Source organism: Syngnathus scovelli, chromosome 13, assembly GCF_024217435.2.
Source record: "Syngnathus scovelli strain Florida chromosome 13, RoL_Ssco_1.2, whole genome shotgun sequence".
NCBI classification, from domain to species: Eukaryota; Metazoa; Chordata; class Actinopteri; order Syngnathiformes; family Syngnathidae; genus Syngnathus; species Syngnathus scovelli.
Window position 1 is genome coordinate 2,067,543 of NC_090859.1, and position 18,113 is coordinate 2,085,655.

The 18,113-nt window shown below is 46.5% G+C and overlaps 1 protein-coding gene across 9 annotated transcripts in view; it reads left to right on the forward strand.

Annotated features, from left to right (window-relative positions):
- The window catches only part of mvb12ba (multivesicular body subunit 12Ba), an 89,874-nt gene that overhangs the window by 20,137 nt on the left and 51,624 nt on the right, over nucleotides 1-18,113 (forward strand). For 8 of the 9 annotated variants that reach the window (XM_049738673.2, XM_049738662.2, XM_049738661.2 and 5 more), the window contains 3 exons: nucleotides 2,935-3,055; nucleotides 9,702-9,809; nucleotides 11,288-11,384. In XM_049738673.2, coding sequence (XP_049594630.1) covers nucleotides 2,945-3,055; nucleotides 9,702-9,809; nucleotides 11,288-11,384 — 316 coding nt within the window. In that variant the 5' untranslated portion in view covers nucleotides 2,935-2,944. The remainder of the gene's footprint in view (nucleotides 1-2,934; nucleotides 3,056-9,701; nucleotides 9,810-11,287; nucleotides 11,385-18,113) is intronic. The other variant, XM_049738669.2, reaches the window with a different exon arrangement.

An 18,113-nucleotide genomic window follows, 5' to 3' on the forward strand; every position in this document is an offset into this window, starting at 1 on the left:
TGGTACTGTAGCTCCACCCATCACCTTTGTCCTCATAATCAGTCACAGATCCAGCAAGTTTAATTCGGGAACCCACATCTGCCCACGTTATACTGTGAGGTTTAAACAATGAGATGTGGGGTACAGCCGACAATTTGTATCTGTCTTTCTGAGGAGCGGGCAAGAGCACAGCAGCAGCTGCAAATGACCTGCGATCAGTGTACAGAGCAGTGATTGTTAAAGTTACTTCTGTGTCGCTGAGAAAACTTACAATATAGTCATCTTGTGGATCAGTGAGAATATTCATGGTGACATGTAATTCATTACAAGTCATTTCTGATTCAGGTTGGGACAATTGTTTTCGAGCTTCACTCAGCAATCTGCTTGGGAGTTTAGGATTTCGTTCAGGAGGGATGGCATAGGAGCAGCAAATCTGTTCACCTGCTTGTGCAGCATATGAGTCCACATCTCTCACTCTACATGCTCGCATGCCATCCTTTACTGGAATTATTGCAATTCCCAACCGAGTCATCAGATCTCGTCCCAGCAGGTTTATGGGACATTTTGGAGATAGGACAATCGAAACTGAAACCATGCTTCCAGTTTCCTTATCTCTCACTTAAACTGGATTAGAGATACTCTCCTTGTGTACCTGCCCATCAGCAGATTTCACCCAAATAGTATTTTGGGAGGCCTTTAGATTTGGGACTTTAGTTTTTATCACGGTTTTACAAGCCCCGGTATCACACAAAAACTCGACATCACTGCCTCCAATGTTTAGAGTAACATATGGTTTTTCTTTTAATGCACTCAGAATGTCCCATGCTGTATGGACCTACTATTTCTTCCTCTATAGGAGCACCAGAGGTCAAAGGGGGGGAATCTAGTCATGATGAGAATTTGGCCCTTCCTCCGCCCCTTCCTGCACCCTTTGATTGATATTGCTTTGCAGAACGACACACTCTTGCAAAGTGTCCTCATTTCCCACAGTTCCAACAGTTGTCAGAATCTCGTGGGGGTTTTGAATTATATGGCGGCCTGCGACCTTGTTGGCCTCTACCTCTTCCTCTGCCTTGCTGGGACCCTTGGAAGAAGACTGTTGTATCTTCATCTAGTTCATCATCATCATTATCTAGATGAAAACCCTAACCCTAACCCATCAGAACTTTTGCCTTTTTTGATCACTTTTTCAGCATGTCTGGCCCATTGCATAGTTGTTGTCACACTTGCAACATCCACTTCCACCAAATGTTTCCTCACCCTGTTGCCTATTTCAGGGCGGAAATTAGTGAAGAGCGCATTTTTAAGCTGTTGTTGATAAGCACTCTCAGCTGTATCATTGAATCGGATGCCACTATGCACCCTGAATTCTTATACAAGCAAGTCCTTTTAGACACCTGCAGGTGGAGAGTTCACTCGCTCAAGGAATGAAATCTGAAAGTCTCCTTCATGCAAGGGCATATTTATTAGGAGGAACAGAGTGGGGGTGAGAGTGGACAGGTTTGGTGAACCCCCGGCCTCTGGTAAGATCAGAGCAGGGGGTGTTTTACGATGTTGTGGGAAACAGAACAACTTTGATTGCTTCCTCTGCAGCTGGTCACTCAAGCAGAGGAAGCAACCACTTTATTTTACTGCGTTGTGAGAGCAAGACAAGATTGGTTAATCATTATAGTCTACATTCCAACATAATCCTATGATAAAGATAACCTGGAAAACCCTAACATGAAATATGACAGAAAATATTGGGTGAGGCTAGATACGTCATTTTGTACCCCCCTCCCACTCGAAACATTTAAACAGCTTTGATTTACGATAGCTGATTTTCCTTTCCTTCTCTAAATTTGTTAAGCTTTCGTGTAATGTGTTAGTATTTTCAATCACTCAATCAATCAATCAACCAACCAACTAGTTTTACCGGGGGTAAGTAGTCTATTTTGGTAGAACACATTGGGCGCTTCTCAAGACGTATTCCTCTTGCGTACACACACAGAAGGATGCATGCCAGGCACTTAAAGCCGCTTCCTCAACAACATACAGGTGGTTTGGCATATGCATATACTTGCCTTTGAGACAAAGCTGGCAAGCTGTAAATAAAAAAATACTGAGAAGAAAAAAAGAAAGGTATCAAGATATTTTTGATGCTAAAATACCAAAGTATTGTACTGATATTGGTAACGGTATCCCGTGCAACACTAGGTCAGCATAATTTTCTTTCCAATTTGCTCCCCTTTTCCCTTTTACAGAGATCATGTGATAAAGAACTCCTTGAGGTTGTATTCAGCTGTGATTGTAAATGTATTTCAAGATGTTCAAGTTAACAAGTAAAAACTAAGTTTTTTATTTTGTCAATCATTGTTGCAGTGGTAACATGCATTTAATGAAGCTTGTTTTTACTCTGGTGTACTCAATTAAAAATTCCATCTCTAGTTTTCGATTTTGCCATCGGGCCAATACTCTGTGGCCAGGGTTGCAAGGGAACTTTATAGCTGCTCGTAGCTCAAGTTTTTGTTTAGGTAATGATTTGGGCGTATTCTTTTTTTAATCACACTGTGTATGGTGGCATATAGTTTTTGAGATGTATTTGATTTCATGGTGGATTTTTTTCCCCAGTATTGCCCATCTCTAGTTCTCTCTCCACTTCACCTCCCTAAAAACCTGAAAAAATCTTTTCATATTTTATTTTGTTTTACAGAAACTTTGAATAAAATAATTATTGAAATATTTTTGGCAGACTTTGTGGGTTACTTAATTGCATTGATGATATGAAACATTTAAGTATGATGGATGCCAAAATGCTCCAAAAAACGAAAATCTGAAACTAGGACGAGGCAAATCCTATTTCATCACATTATATTCATCATATACTAAAACAATTCATCAAATGATTCCTTACAATTTTTTGAATGAGAAAAATTGCTTTACTCTTTGAAAAATTGCTTTACCCTTTGACTGCAGAACTTAAGAGATGCCTGAAGTTTGGGAACTTTCTGAGGCTTTGCCAGAGCTGCCCATGGACCCAATCACTGGAGTTGGTGTTGTAGCCTCCAGGAGCAGAGCACCAACTGGTTATGATGTTGTAAGATAATTTACTTTTTTCATTGTTTGTATCCTAGTGTAATTGTCCTAAATAAACATAATAAATCATGATTATTACTAGTTAATCCCGGTCATACAGTGAAGTTGTATGCAGCATCTCCTATGTCACTCCTGAGATGCATATGAATTTTGCAATTGCATTCAAACTAGGACTGCCACAAGCAATTACTTTGCTAGTTGACTAATCACTAGCAGTAGCTGCAATTAGTCGACTTATCGAATCATGTAAATCACAGCATATTGCACCAGCAAGCAGCTGCTCCTATATCACCATCAATACCTTACAGCTTGAATTCTTTAAACTATGTATAAAGACGATGATGATAGTACATTCAACGTGAATTAAACTTGTCCCAGCATTCCTGACACCTTTTTAAATAATGGAACAACAGAAATTGAAGGCGATGTTTTAGCTGTTAATATTCAGTCAGGTGGATACAACCTACTGTATTTTCCGCACCATAAGGCGCTTCGGGTTAAAAGGCACAGACTCAATTCCGGGGTCTTTTCTGTATTTAATCCACACATAGGACGCACTGCATTATAGGGTGCATGCATGCCATGATTTACGGTAAAGGAAAAAAAAAAAAAGTCACAGGAGCAAGGCTTCTGTTGTACTTTATTGTACTATTTAATCATGTACTCACATTGTTAGTTGATATTAATATGCAAACTTATCAAAATCCTCATCTTTTGTATCCAAATTAGACAGTTTGGTAAGTTCGCCATTAAACATGCCAAGTTCCCTTTCGTCCCTCATTATCTTGTCCTTGTCACATTGCGCTTCTGCAATGATCCTGGCTTTCCAGAAAGCTCAATTTGTGTCTCGTAAGCAGCTATGCCTCCCCTGCCATCATGAAAAGGGGAAAAACAAATGCAATTGGGTTTTTTTCAGGGCTGTTGACTCGGTCGGATTTTTGCACCGAGTCCGAGTCCGGCCTCTTGACCACCGAGTCCGAGTCCGGCTGTCCATTTTTTCTGTTAATTCACGTGACTGCTTAGTCTTTATTCAAGGCTAATTTAGATCAAAATCTACCAGAACGAACGCAACTGCTTTCACACTGGCTGGTTCGGCTTATATAAGATCCCTTGCTGAGAGCGCGGACGTAAAAGTGAGGCGACGTTCCAATCGGACGTCGGATCGATAACATTTTCCCTGCCCTACCGGAGTTGTGCTAGTTCATAACGTACATCACTCATGGCGTAATCATAAATGTACGGTTGACAATTTAACCGATAAAAGTGGATACATTGGAACATAACCTACACTCTAATATATTATTTGACATGGTATTAAATGCGTGGCTTTACAAAAATAGTAATTGAAGCCCACCCTTAGCCCTGAGTACCATTGGCATGAGGCAAAACGCTTAAAAACACACACTCTCGCCCAATTATATAACCATTCTAAAACACAGGACATGTAAGATAATATTTTTTAATAATTAATTACACCATTATAGCTCAGACATTTATCTAAACACAAATAATTAGTGACGACCCCACAACTATCGAAACACATCAATGATATAAGCTGGGTGACATAATCGTCCTTGACATTGGTACATAATGTAAACATTAGCCTAAGTGCAACTCAACGTGGCCGCATTGATCGTAAGCAGGGCTGTGGACGGTATTCCTACGCGCATTCTCAGCAGCATGATGAAAATAAAATTGAACGTATTTTTTTTATTGTCGGACTCGGTGGACTCTGTCAAAATCAGCTCCGAGTCCGAGTCCAGCAAAAATGACCGAGTCCGACCGAGTCCCCGAGTCCGAGTCCACAGCCCTGTTTTTATTATAAAGTCATTTTCCTTTTAATTTCAATAGTTTTGTATCATTTTGAACCAAAATCGCTGAATTTTTATAGTTATTTTAAAACCGAAGACGATTCGCTCTGAGGAGCCAACTTCCTGTCTAGCCTCCTCTGAGGATTGCGTAATCACACGACTGCCTATGTTGACAGGCAGGCCTGGTGGAGGGGTTTGCATGTCCCAATGATCCTAGGAGCCTTGTTGTCTGGGGCTTCATACCCCTGGTAGGGTCACCCATGGCAAAAGGGACCTAGGTGAAGGGGCCAGACAAAGCACGGCTTACGCAAACCCCTTATGAAGAAAAATATAAACGGACTTCGTTTTCCCAGGCCACCGAGGCCCCCCTTTGGAGCCAGGCCTGGAGTTGGTGCTCAAAGGCGAACATCTGGTGGGCTTCACCCATCGGGCACGGCCGGGCACAGCCCGAAAAGAAAACGTGGTCCCCCTTCCCCTGGGCTCACCACCTGTGGGAGGGGCCAAAGGGGTCGGGTGCAAAGAGAGCTGGGCGGCGGCCAACAGCGGGGACCATGGCGGTCCGATCCCCGGCTGCAGAAGCTGGCTCTTGGGACATGGAATGTCAACTCTCTGGCTGGAAAGGAGCCCAAGCTGGTGTGCGAGGCAGAAAAGTTCAGACTAGACATAGTCGGACTTGCCTCCACACACAGTTTGGGTTCTGGTACAAGCCCTCTTGAGAGGGGCTGGACTCTCTTCCACTCTGGAGTTGCCCATGGTGAGAGGCGTCGAGCAGGTGTGGGTATACTTATTGCCCCCCAGCTGGGCGCCTGCAGATTGGGGTTCACCCCGGTGAAGGAGACGGTAGCCTCCCTCCGCCTTCGGGTGGGGGCCCTTTTGCTGACTCTGCACCAAACGGCAGCTCAGAGTACCCGCCCTTTTTTGGAGTCCTTGGAAGAAGTGCTGGAGAGCGCTCCTTCTGGGGACTCCATCGTTCTACTGGGGGACTTCAATGCTCATCTGGGCAATGGCAGTTAGACCTGGACCCCCCCCCCCCCTGCCATCGATCTGAACCCAAGCGGTGTTCTAGTTTTGGACTTCTGTGCTCGATACGGATTGTCAATCATGAACACCATGTTTAATCATGAGGGTGTCCATGTGTGCACTTGGCACCAGGACACCCTAGGCCGCAGTTCGATGATCGATTTTGTAGTCGTGTCATCGGCTTTGCGGCTGCATGTTTTGGACACTCGGGTGAAGAGAGAGGCGGAGCTGTCAACTGATCACCACCTGGTGGTGGGTTGACTCCGATGGTGGGGAAGATGCCGGTCCAACCTGGCAGATCCAAACGTACTGTGAGGGTCAGCTGGGAACATCTGGCATAATCCCCTGTCAGGAAGAGCTTCAACTCCCACCTCTGGCAGAGCTTTTCCCACGTCCTGGAGGCGGTGGGAGAACTTGAATCCTAGTGGACCATGTTCTGTGCCTCGATTGTTGAGGCAGCCGACCGGCGCTGTGGCCGTAAGGTGGTCGGTGCCTGTCGTGGCGGCAACCCCCGAACCCGCTGGTGGGCACCGGCGGAAAGGGATGCCGCGTCAAGCTGAAAGAGGAGTCCTACCGGGCTGTTTTGGCCCGTGGGACTCCAGAGGCAGCCAACAGGTACCAGATGGCCAAGCAGAACGTAGCTTCGGCGGTTGCTGAGGAAAAAAAACCTGGGCGTGGGAGGAGTTTGGCGAGGCTATGGAGAATGACTTCCGGATGGCTTCAAGGAAATTCTGTCTCCACCATCCGGCATCTCAGGAGGGGGAAGCAGTGCACCGTCAACACAGTTTACAGTGGAGATGGCATGCTGTTGACCTTAACACGGGACGTCATGAGTCGGTGGGGAGCATACTCCGAAGACCTCCTCAATTCAACCAACACTCCTTTCATTGTCGAAGTAGGGCCTGGAGACTCTGAGGTGGACTCTCCAATCTCTGGGGTCGAAGTCACTGAGGTAAAAACTCCTCGGGGGCAAGGCCCTGGGGGTGGATCAGATCCGCCCGGAGTTTTTAAAGGCTCTGGATGTTGCGAGGCTGTCCTGGTTGACACGCCTCTACAGCATTGCGTGGACATCAAGGATGGTGCCTCTGAATTGGCAGACTGGGGTGGTGGTTCCCCTCTTTAAGAAGGGGGGCTGGAGGGTGTGTTCCAACTCCAGAGGAATCACACTCCTCAGCCTTCCTGGTAAGGTCTATTCAGGGGGGCTGGAGAGGAGGTTCCACTGGTAAGTTGAATCTCGGATTCAGAAGGAGCAGTGTGGTTTTCGTCCTGGCCGTGGAACACTGGACCAGCTCTATACCCTCGGCAGGATCCTCGAGGATGCATGCGAGTTTGTCAACCAGTCCACATGTGTTTTGTGGACTTGGAGAAGGCAAGGCGCGTGTCCCTCGGGAAGTTCTGTGGAGGGTGGTTCAGGAATACAGAGTACCGATCCAACTGATAAGGGCAGTTCTGTCCCCGTATCATCGATGCCAGAGTTTGGTCCGCATTTCTGGCAGTAAGTCGGATTCGTTCCCAGTGAGGGTTGGACTTGGCCAAGGCTTCCCTTTGTCACCAATTCTGCTCATAACTTTTATGGACAGAATTTCTAGGTGCAGCCAAGGTGTTGAGGGTGCCCGGTTCAGGGACTTGAACCTTTTTGCAGACAATGTGGTGCTGTTGGCTTCTTCAAACCGTGATCTCCAGCTCTCGCTGGAGCAGTTCGCAGCCTCATGTGAAGCGGTCGGGATGAGGATCAGCACCTCCAAATCTGAGTACATGGTCCTCAGTCGGAAAAGGGTGGAATGGCCTTTCCGGATTGGGGATAAAATCCTGCCCCAAGTGGAGGAGTATCTTGGGGTCTTGTTCACGAGTGAGGGCAGGATGGAGCGTGAGATCGACAGGCGGGTCGGTGCAGCGTCGGCTGTGATGCGGACTCTGTACCGGTCCGTTGTGGCTGAGCCAAAACGCAAAGCTCTCAATTTACCGGTTGATCTACGCTCCTACCCTCACCTATGGGTCGTGACCGAAAGAACAAGACCCCAGATACAAGCTGCCGAAATGAATTTCCTCCGCAGGGTGTCCGGGCTCTCTCTTAGAGATAGGGTGAGAAGCTCGGTCATCCGGGAGAGACTCGTAGTAGAGCCGCTGCTCCTCCATGTTAAGAGGAGCCAGATGAGGTGGCTCGGGCATCTCACTAGGATGCCTCCTGGACACCTACCTGGGGAGGTGTTCCGGGCATGTCCCACCGGCAGGAGACCCCGTGGACGACCCAAGACACGCTGGAGAGACTATGTCTCTCAGCTGACCTGGGAACGCCTTGGGATCCCCGGGATGAGCTGGACGAAGAGGCTGGGGAGAGGGAAGTCTAGGAGTCCCTCCTAAAGCTGCTGCCCCCGCGACTCGACCCCGGATAAGCGGAAGAGGATGGATGGATGGATGGATGGATGGATGGATGGATGGATGGATGGAAAACTAAAAAATACACAAAAAAGCCTCCATAGGGTCCGTGAACTGGCGCAGAGGCAGTTCGGCGATTCGCAGGCAACGGTGCACGCGGACAGACTGGTTGCAATTCGTCAAAACATCACAAAACAGTCGTGCCGTGTTCTGGCACTCTGGCTGGGCAGATGCAGATGGTGTGCATTCAGTTGTTTCTGCAGAAAAACACTAAAAAGCCAACAAGCGCGAACGACACAATGTGGGCCCAGCGCTGGTTATAAAATATTGTAAATGTATGTATATAATACATATACAGATAAATATCACTACATGGACATATTTTAATGATTTACAATTAGTTTTAGAATTATTTTATATTGTGACAGACCTCAGGACCAGGCCTCTGACCAACAGGGTTAGGTGACCCTAACCCTGCTGGTGAGAGGGTTATATACGTACATTTGAGTTAGGTGACCCCTACCCAAATGTACGTATTTAATACATATACAAATAAATATCAATACATGTACATATTTTAATGATTTATAATCAATTTTAGAATTATTTTATGTTATGGCACACCTCAGGACCAGGCCTCTCACCAGTAGGCCAGCAGTTAGTGATTGAGTTGTATGTGTGTGGCCTTTGTTGCGTCATGTTGGCTTTGTTGCTTTGAAGACTTGCCACAGTTGTTGGCACAGTCATGGAATAAATGTGATCCTCACTTCTGCCATAATATCATCACTTCCAGGAGACTCCACAAAAACTCTAAAAAAACAAATTTGGCTTTTAGTCTGAGACAGTGAAAATCGTTAGGTGTAAACCCACCATGAGCACACAAAAACTGTTTTGGTTGTTAATAAACGTGAATTCACTAACCAATGCCTCTGTATTCCACAGCAAATGCTACAATATATTCGCATACCCACTACATGACTTTGAAGAGTTCCATCAAACACATGCTACCATGGTAGCCTGCATGTCTACTAACTACAGCTAGCCTCCAGACACGACTGTTACTATGTCAGAAATTAAATAAGGCATCAGTCACAACGTGCTTCCTTTTTAGATGCCTATTCTCCACCACCATGTTACCATGAAAGGAAGGTTTGCATCTTATAAAGTATTCCTGGTGAAATCTGCCCGAACTTTTGTACTCTGTTGCTAGCGCTATTGTTGGTTAGCCATGACACTGAATTATCTGTTATGAATCACCAGAATTACCACTATTGGGCATGTGCATTTCAGACAGGCATACAGCCAGAGGAGGAAAGGGCGATAAGGCAGTTTCGAGAAAACAGTAAATAAAATTAGATACTAGATTTTGATCTAAATCAACTAATCTTGACAGCCCTAATTCCTAACCATGCTAATCAGTGACTATTCTGTTGACTCTAGGTTTCAACAACATCTGATGGTCTGGATGCTGATCTGTGGAAAGATGGACTTTTCAAGTCCAAGGTGACCCGATACCTGTGCTTCACCAGGGTATTCTCAAAAGAAAATGTAAATGTACTAATCCTGCTATCTGTGCATGAAACTCATTGATTGATTGAACATTTATTGATCCTGGGGGTGGGGAAATTCAGGCCCCAGCAGTATCCATACCACAGAGCGGGTATACAAAAGACACACAGATCGCATGAGCGCAACTCAATAGGTTCTCATAAGGCTGCCACACAACGGCGCCACAAAGAAAGCCAGAAAGTGCGAAAGATAAAAGCCAGCAAAGCAAGCAAAAAGACAAAGGAAAAAAGTAACAGCGGCCAACCAGCACCCCTCAATATCAGAGAACACCCCAAAACACACAAAATAGCCTCCACGGGGTCCATAGACAGGTGTAAGGGCAGTCCAGTTCAATGGCGCCCAATGGACCGTGGTCGTGAATCGGTGAAAACATCACAAAGCAGGCAAACATGTGAGCAGCGTCCTGGGCACCCAGTCGGGGCACGCGCAGATGGTCACCACGGGGCTAGCATGGTGAAGGTCGTTGGTTCTGACGAGCACGAGAGAGCGGACTCCCCACAGGGGTCGCGGCTGCAAGGCTAAGGCGAGGGACCTGGTCAGCACCTGCCGTATAAGCAGGAAGCCGCCGTAGAGTTACGCCAATCTCGACCGATGTGCGCAGCCATTCCGGTCCCAGGGAAAAACAATATCCGATCCGAAGCGATACCGAGGTGCGGTAGAAGGCACCAGCATCTCCGAATGGACAAAAAGACAGAAATAAAAAGGAGAAAAGAAGGAAATAAAGAGAAAAAGAGAGAACACTGCTGGGAGGGTGCCACTCACATCGGCGCCATACCAAAAAAAAAGATAAGGGATGCACATGAACAAATCTGTGTGTTTCTCAAAAGAAGACCAAAGGTGGTTGTTTGATGCTCATTTGGTTATTCTATGTCAAGTCAAAAACCCTCCTTACTGACATTTTCAGTTTTCTTGGTTTTTATTCTGTTAGTAGCTCATAATGCCAAATAAAATGATCAAAATTTTGAACCTCAGCTCAAATGATTTTCGAGTTACGGCCAATCAACGTTTGTGTGCCATGCCCACTTTTGTGATCCAGAAATTGCACACTAAATTTTGGACCATATTTGGAGGCCCTCATATTTTGTTTTAAGGTAGGTACAGACCTATAAACTGCTATATATTGAGTTAATTATGAAAACTAAATTGCTGTGTTTGTGTAACGTATTAAAAATCAAACTGAAATACCACTTTGAATCTAACTTATAAAAATGTTTAAACAAGGATGAAACAGTTCCCCAGATGACGTACATTTTAAAATTTAAGTTGCGTGAATCAGAAGAAAAATGTGGCAGGAAATGCAGGAGAAAAAATGGGCAGAATAAAAAAGAAAAATAAAGAATAAGAAGAACATATGTGAAATCCTCCGCCTTCACAAAATTAAGATCTGCTCTATTACCTAATACCTGACTTTCTCTTGCTTTTCGTTTCCACCCACAATTCCTTTCTTGTTCTTACAGAGCCATTTAGGTAATGTTCTTGTTGACATGAAGCTGATCGATATAAAGGACACCCTGCCTGTGGGCTTTATTCCAATCCAGGAGACTGTTGACACTCGTAAGTCACCACTTCAAGTCGTGAGTAATGTTAACTGACTGGACAGACATACACGATGCAACCGAAAAGGATTTGAAAAGGGAAACTCAACTAAGATTGTAATTAGTGGATGCAATTATAATTAATTATAATATATACAGTATTTTCTGCACTATAAGGCGCACTGGATTATAAGGCGCACCTTCATTGAATATTTTATTTTAGAAACCCCTGACCACGGTTGCCATAATGCTGAAAGCAATGCGACCTTGTGATTTACTAGTCGTACTGAAACATTTTGGTAGAGCGCTGTGTACAACCATTATGGCTCAACAAATTCACCCAATGATCCATATAGAAAACGTACCGGGTTATAAGGCGCACTGTGGTTTTTTGAGTAAATTAAAGACTTTTTAAGTGCGCCTTATAGTGCGAAAAACCCCCGGTAATTACCGTATTTTTCGGACTAAAAGTCGCTCCAGAATATACGTCGCATCAACCATAAAATGCACAATAACGTGAAAAAAAACATAAGTCGCTCCAGAGTATAAGTCGCATTTTGGGGGAAATTTATTTGACAAAATCCAACACCAAGAACAGTCATGAGCAACAACAGGCTAAACGATATGGTATGCTAACGTAACAAACACAAACGGGAAGCTGAGAACGGGCCTGATGTAACAATAACAGTTATTCAAATAACTATAACATAAATAACACCTTTATCAAACCATCTGTGTCACTCCAAATCATTAAAGCCATCGATCGAGTTGGTCCTCCTTTATGTTGTCAAACCTGCACTTTTTATTAAAGTGACCGGCTTCCTATTAAAGGGTTCGGTAAGCCGGGGTGAAGGGACTCGTCCGTCTCTGACCACCTGAGTTAAATTAATTCTAAAAGAATCAATATGACGCCAATCCCTCTCAAGTCAAACGACGCTCGTGCTGAGTAACTCAAATTTGAGGCACGTCGTCAGAATAACGGTCGGTTGTTTGATGCTTTTGTTATCCATCCATCCATCTTCTTCCGCTTATCCGGGGTCGGGTCGCGGGGGCAGCAGCTTTAGGAGGGACTCCCAGACTTCCCTCTCCCCAGCCACTTCATCCAGCTCATCCCCGGGGATCCCAAGGTGTTCCCAGGCCAGCTGAGAGACATCGTCTCTCCAGCGCGTCCTGGGTCGTCCCCGGGGTCTCCTACCGGTGGGACATGCGGGGAACACGTCCCCAGGGAGGCGTCCAGGAGGCATCCTGATAAGATGCCCGAGCCACCTCATCTGGCTCCTCTCAACGTGGAGGAGTAGCGACTCTACTCCGAGTCTCTCCCAGATGACCGAGCTTCTCACCCTATCACTAAGAGAGAGCCCGGACATCCCGCGGAGAAAACTCATTTTGGCCGCTTGTATCCGAGATCTCGTTCTTTCGGTCACGACCCATAGCTCGTGACCATAGGTGAGGGTAGGAGCGTAAATCGACTGGTAAATTGAGAGCTTTGCCTTTTGGCTCAGCTCTCTCTTCACCACAACGGACCGGTACAGGGTCCGCATTACTGCCGACGCTGCACCAATCCGCCTGTCGAGCTCACGCTCCATCCTCCCCTCACTCGTGAACAAGACTCCAAGATACTTGAACTCCTCCAGCTCAGTGGCCTAGTAGTAGAGTGTCCGCCTTGAGACTGGAAGGTTGTGGGTTCAAACCCCGGCCGGGTCATACCAGACTATAAAAATGGGACCCATTGCCTCCCTGCTTGGCACTCAGCATTAAGGGTTGGAATTGGGGGGTTAGATCACCAAATGATTCCCGAGCGCGGCACCGCTGCTGCTCACTGCTCCCCTCTCCCCCAGGGGATGGATCAAAATCACATGGGGATGGGTTAAATGCAGAGGGCGAATTTCACCACACCCAGATGTGTGTGTGACGATGATCATTGGGACTTTAACTTTAACTTGGGGCAGGATCTCATCCCCGATCCGGAGAGGGCATTCCACCCTTTTCCGATCGAGGACCATGGACTCGGATTCGGAGGTGCTGACCCTCATCCCGACCGCTTCACACTCGGCTGCGAACCGTTCCAGCGAGAGCTGGAGATCACGGCCTGAAGAAGCCAACAGCACCACGTCATCAGCAAAAAGCAGAGACGCGATGCTGAGGTCCCCAAACCGGACGCCCTCAACGCCTCGGCTGCGCCTAGAAATTCTGTCCATAAAAATTATGAACAGAATCGGTGACAAAGGGCAGCCTTGGCGGAGTCCAACCCTCACTGGGAACGAATCCGACTTACTGCCGGAAATGCGGACCAGACTCTGGCATCGGTGATACAGGGACCGAACCGCCCTTATCAGTTGGCTCGGCACCCCGCACTCCCGAAGCACCCTCCACAGAACCTCCCGAGGGACACGGTCGAACGCCTTCTCCAAGTCCACAAAACACATGTGGACTGGTTGGGCGAACTCCCATGCACCCTCGAGGATCCTGCCGAGGGTGTAGAGCTGCTCCACTGTTCCACGGCCAGGACGAAAGCCACACTGCTCCTCCTGAATCTGAGGTTCGACCTCCCGACGGACCCTCCTCTCCAGCACCCCTGAATAGACCTTACCAGGGAGGCTGAGTAGTGTGATTCCCCTGTAATTGGAACACACCCTCCGGTCCCCCTTCTTAAAGAGGGGAACCACCACCCCAGTCTGCCAATCCAGAGGCACTGTCCCCGATGTCCACGCAACGTTGTAGAGGCGTGTCAGCCATGACAGCCCCACAACATCCAGAGCCTTTAAGAACTCCGGGCGGATCTCATCCACCCCCGGGGCCTTGCCACCGAGGAGTTTTTTAACTACCTCAGTGACTTCGACCCCAGAGATTGGAGAATCCGCCTCAGAGTCTCCAGGCCCTGCTTCCTCAATGGAAGGCGTGTAGGTGGAATTGAGGAGGTCTTCGAAGTATTCTCCCCACCGATTCACGACGTCCCGAGTCGAGGTCAGCAGCACGCCATCCCCACTGTAAACAGTGTTGACGTTGCACTGCTTCCCCCTCCTGAGACGCCGGATGGTGGACCAGAATTTCCTCGAAGCCGTCCGAAAGTCATTCTCCATGGCCTCACCGAACTCCTCCCACGCCCGGGTTTTTGCCTCAGCAACCGCCGAAGCCGCGTTCCGCTTGGCCATCCGGTACCTGTCAGCTGCCTCCGGAGTCCAACAGGCCAAAACGGCCCGATAGGACTCCTTCTTCAGCTTGACGGCATCCCTTACCGCCGGTGTCCACCAGCGGGTTCGGGGATTGCCGCCACGACAGGCACCAACGACCTTACGGCCACAGCTCCGGTCGGCCGCCTCAACAATGGAGGCGTGGAACATGGTCCACTCAGACTCAATGTCCCCCGCCTCCCCCGGGACGTGGGAAAAGCTCTGCCGGAGGTGGGAGTTGAAGCTCTTCCTGACAGGAGATTCTGCCAGACGTTCCCAGCAGACCCTCACAGAGCGTTTGGGTCTGCCAGGTCGGACCGGCATCTTCCCCCACCATCGGAGCCAACCCACCACCAGGTGGTGATCAGTTGACAGCTCCGCCCCTCTCTTCACCCGAGTGTCCAAAACATGCGGTCGCAAATCCGATGACACGACTACAAAGTCGATCATCGAACTGCGGCCTAGGGTGTCCTGGTACCAAGTGCACACATGGACACCCTTATGTTTGAACATGGTGTTCATTATTGAAAATCCATGTCGAGCACAGAAGTCCAACAATAGAGCACCGCTCGGGTTCAGATCAGGGGGGCCGTTCCTCCCAATCACGCCCTTCCAGGTCTTACTGTTATTGCCCACGTGAGCATTGAAGTCACCCAGTAGAACGATGGAGTCCCCAGAAGGAGCGCTCTCCAGGACTTCCTCCAGGGACCCCAAGAAGGGTGGGTACTCTGAGCTGCCGTTTGGTGCATAGACACAAACAACAGTCAGGACCCGTCCCCCCCACCCGAAGGCGGAGGGAGGCTACCCTCTCGTTCACCGGGGTGAACCCCAATGTGCAGGCGCCCAGCCGGGGGGCAATAAGTATACCCCCACCTGCTCGACGCCTCTCACCGTGGGCAACTCCAGAGTGGAAGAGAGTCCAGCCCCTCTCGAGAGGGCTTGTACCGGAACCCAAACTGTGCGTGGAGGCTAGTCCGACTATATCTAGTCGGAATCTTTCTGCCTCGCACACCAGCTCGGGCTCCTTTCCAGCCAGAGAGGTGACATTCCATGTCCCAAGAGCCAGCTTCTGCAGCCGGGGATCAGACCGCCAAGGTCCCTGCCTTTGGCTGCCGCCCACCTCACATTGCACCCGACCCCTGCTTTTGTTATATTTCGGATATTTTTAGATGTCTTTGTTAAGACCTCAGGGATTTGTTGATCTAGTGCACACTTGCCCTAGTTGTGCCGAAGTAACTATTTATATGGGTCTGCTCTACTTTGTTGCCGAAGTAGCGAGCCTACTTGTCTTTATTCGATGACGGGTCGAATCAATGGAAGTACGACAATAATAGTAGGAATTCACTGGGGAGCCAAGGGGGCGCTAGTCTGAAAAAGTTTGGGAACCACTGGTTTAAACGAATATTTTTAAAACGAATCAAATATTTAAGCGAAATAAAATTATCCTTCAAATAGTTTTGAAGGCAATTTAATTTGTCAATTGTCCGAGTTACATTTGAACGCGGCCAGACAAGTACAGGACGGGCCTGCAACCAACGAACAATTGAATGGATTTGAATCCAACAATAATCCGACTAGTTTAATTTAGACACATTCGTTGTTTTACTTAATTGAAGTAAATATCTAAACAAATTAAACATTTAACGGGATAAACTTATCTTTCAAATAATTTTGAAGGCAATTTAATGCGTCAGTTGTCCAAGTTGGATTTAGACGCGGCCCGACAAATACAAGACGGGCCTGCGACCAACGAGCAATTAAATGGATTTGAATCCAACAATAATCCAACTAGTTTAATTTAAACACATTCGTTGATCTTATTTATCACGGTCCGATTTTATACCATAATAATGACCTGTAACCGAATCGAATTGTCAGATCAAAAACAATCGATTACCATACAAATTAGCGCACAACGAATTTAATGATTATACAAGCCACATTTATTGAAAAAGTATGCAATAGAATTACAAATCTTAATTCCTCCAACAACTTGAACAATTTCACTCACTGATACCCGTGCAAATAAAATCGTTCAGTCACTGAGTCCTTTTGATTATAAAACATAAATCAGTAAAGTAGGAAAAGGTAGCTACCAGTTGTATCAAATTTGGGAAATAGGTTGGCCTCGAGAGGACCGGCGCTCGCCCCGATGGCTGTCCTCCCCCCGGCTTAAACACGGAAAAATCCGTTCCCCTCACCTAGTTCCTTGTGAAATGTCGTTAAATCCAATTCTTTGAGTAAATCCAAGTTAACCCAAGCAAACGATCTTGCGTCTTACACTAAGATTCCTGAGGCTGGAAAAAGTCTTGGAACTCTTGCGGGCTTCTTCACGTATTAATGCTCTTTGGGAGAGAAAAGCCCCGTGGTTGTCTGCGGTGGCTTTTTTATAGGCCGCTCTGACACCCCCCGCCCTTTACTCGCATCTATACTTCGCATAGCATAGGATTGCACAATCTCAGTTGATCTGTGAGGATTGCGCAATCCCCTTTTGCCTCAGCAGAGAACCACTGCTGGTTCCGCGTCCTTACCCAGGATTGCCTAATCCAGGTTTTTCCCAGATTAGGCAAAACTGCTGCCGCTTGGCAGCTGTTTCCACTTTTTCATTTTTCCCACGAACTATTTTCCACCAAAAATACAGCCAACACCCTGGTGAGCCCCCCTTCCTTTTTAAATCCTTCACAACACTTTTCATTATAATAAAACTTCAACGTTACATAAAACATAAAATCAGTAATCGTTGACTATACTGATTGAAACATCTCAAGACATTTGAATCAACCTTTTTGAATATTTCTTACTGGTTAACACATCTCAAAACATTTGAATCAATTTTTTTGAATATTTCTTGCTGATTAACACATCTCAAAACATTTGAATCAACCTTTTTGAATATTTCTTACTGATTAACACATCTCAAAACATTTGAATAAACTTTTTTGAATATTTTTTACTGATTAACACATCTCAAAACATTTGAATAAACCTTTTTGAATATCTCTTACTCATTAACACATCTCAAAACATTTGAATCAACCTTTTGAATATTTCTTAACAAACCACCATATTCTAATGGTAGTGGGCACCTTGGTCCAATTATGTGATAATATTGCTTTAAACTGTTACTGAATATATGTAGCCAAGCAAAGAAATAAAATAAAAAATCCAAACATTTGTGCTTCCATGTGTGACTCAAAACCGACCCCGTGCTATTCTATGTATCCATATTTTTGCTAGTTCAGCTTGTTTTGCTCGACTGCCCCTTCTGGTCTCATGTATAGGTTTGGCACCAACTCTTAGAAAAATTTGGAATTTCAGCAATGCCAATTTACCCAATAATTCTCTATTCACATTTTGCACCATCTGCTGCTAAAATTTGGAATTTCAGCTATGCCAATTTATTCCTGGGAACAATCCAATACTCACATTTTGCACCATCTGTATTCCCCATCCACCATGTTACTTGACAATGTAAACAAGTGTGTCACTCCAAATCAATAAATCCGTCAGAATCTTCGTCTTCCGTGTCACTTGGAAAAAAAAAAACAAAACACAGCTGTTGACACCGGAACTACGTG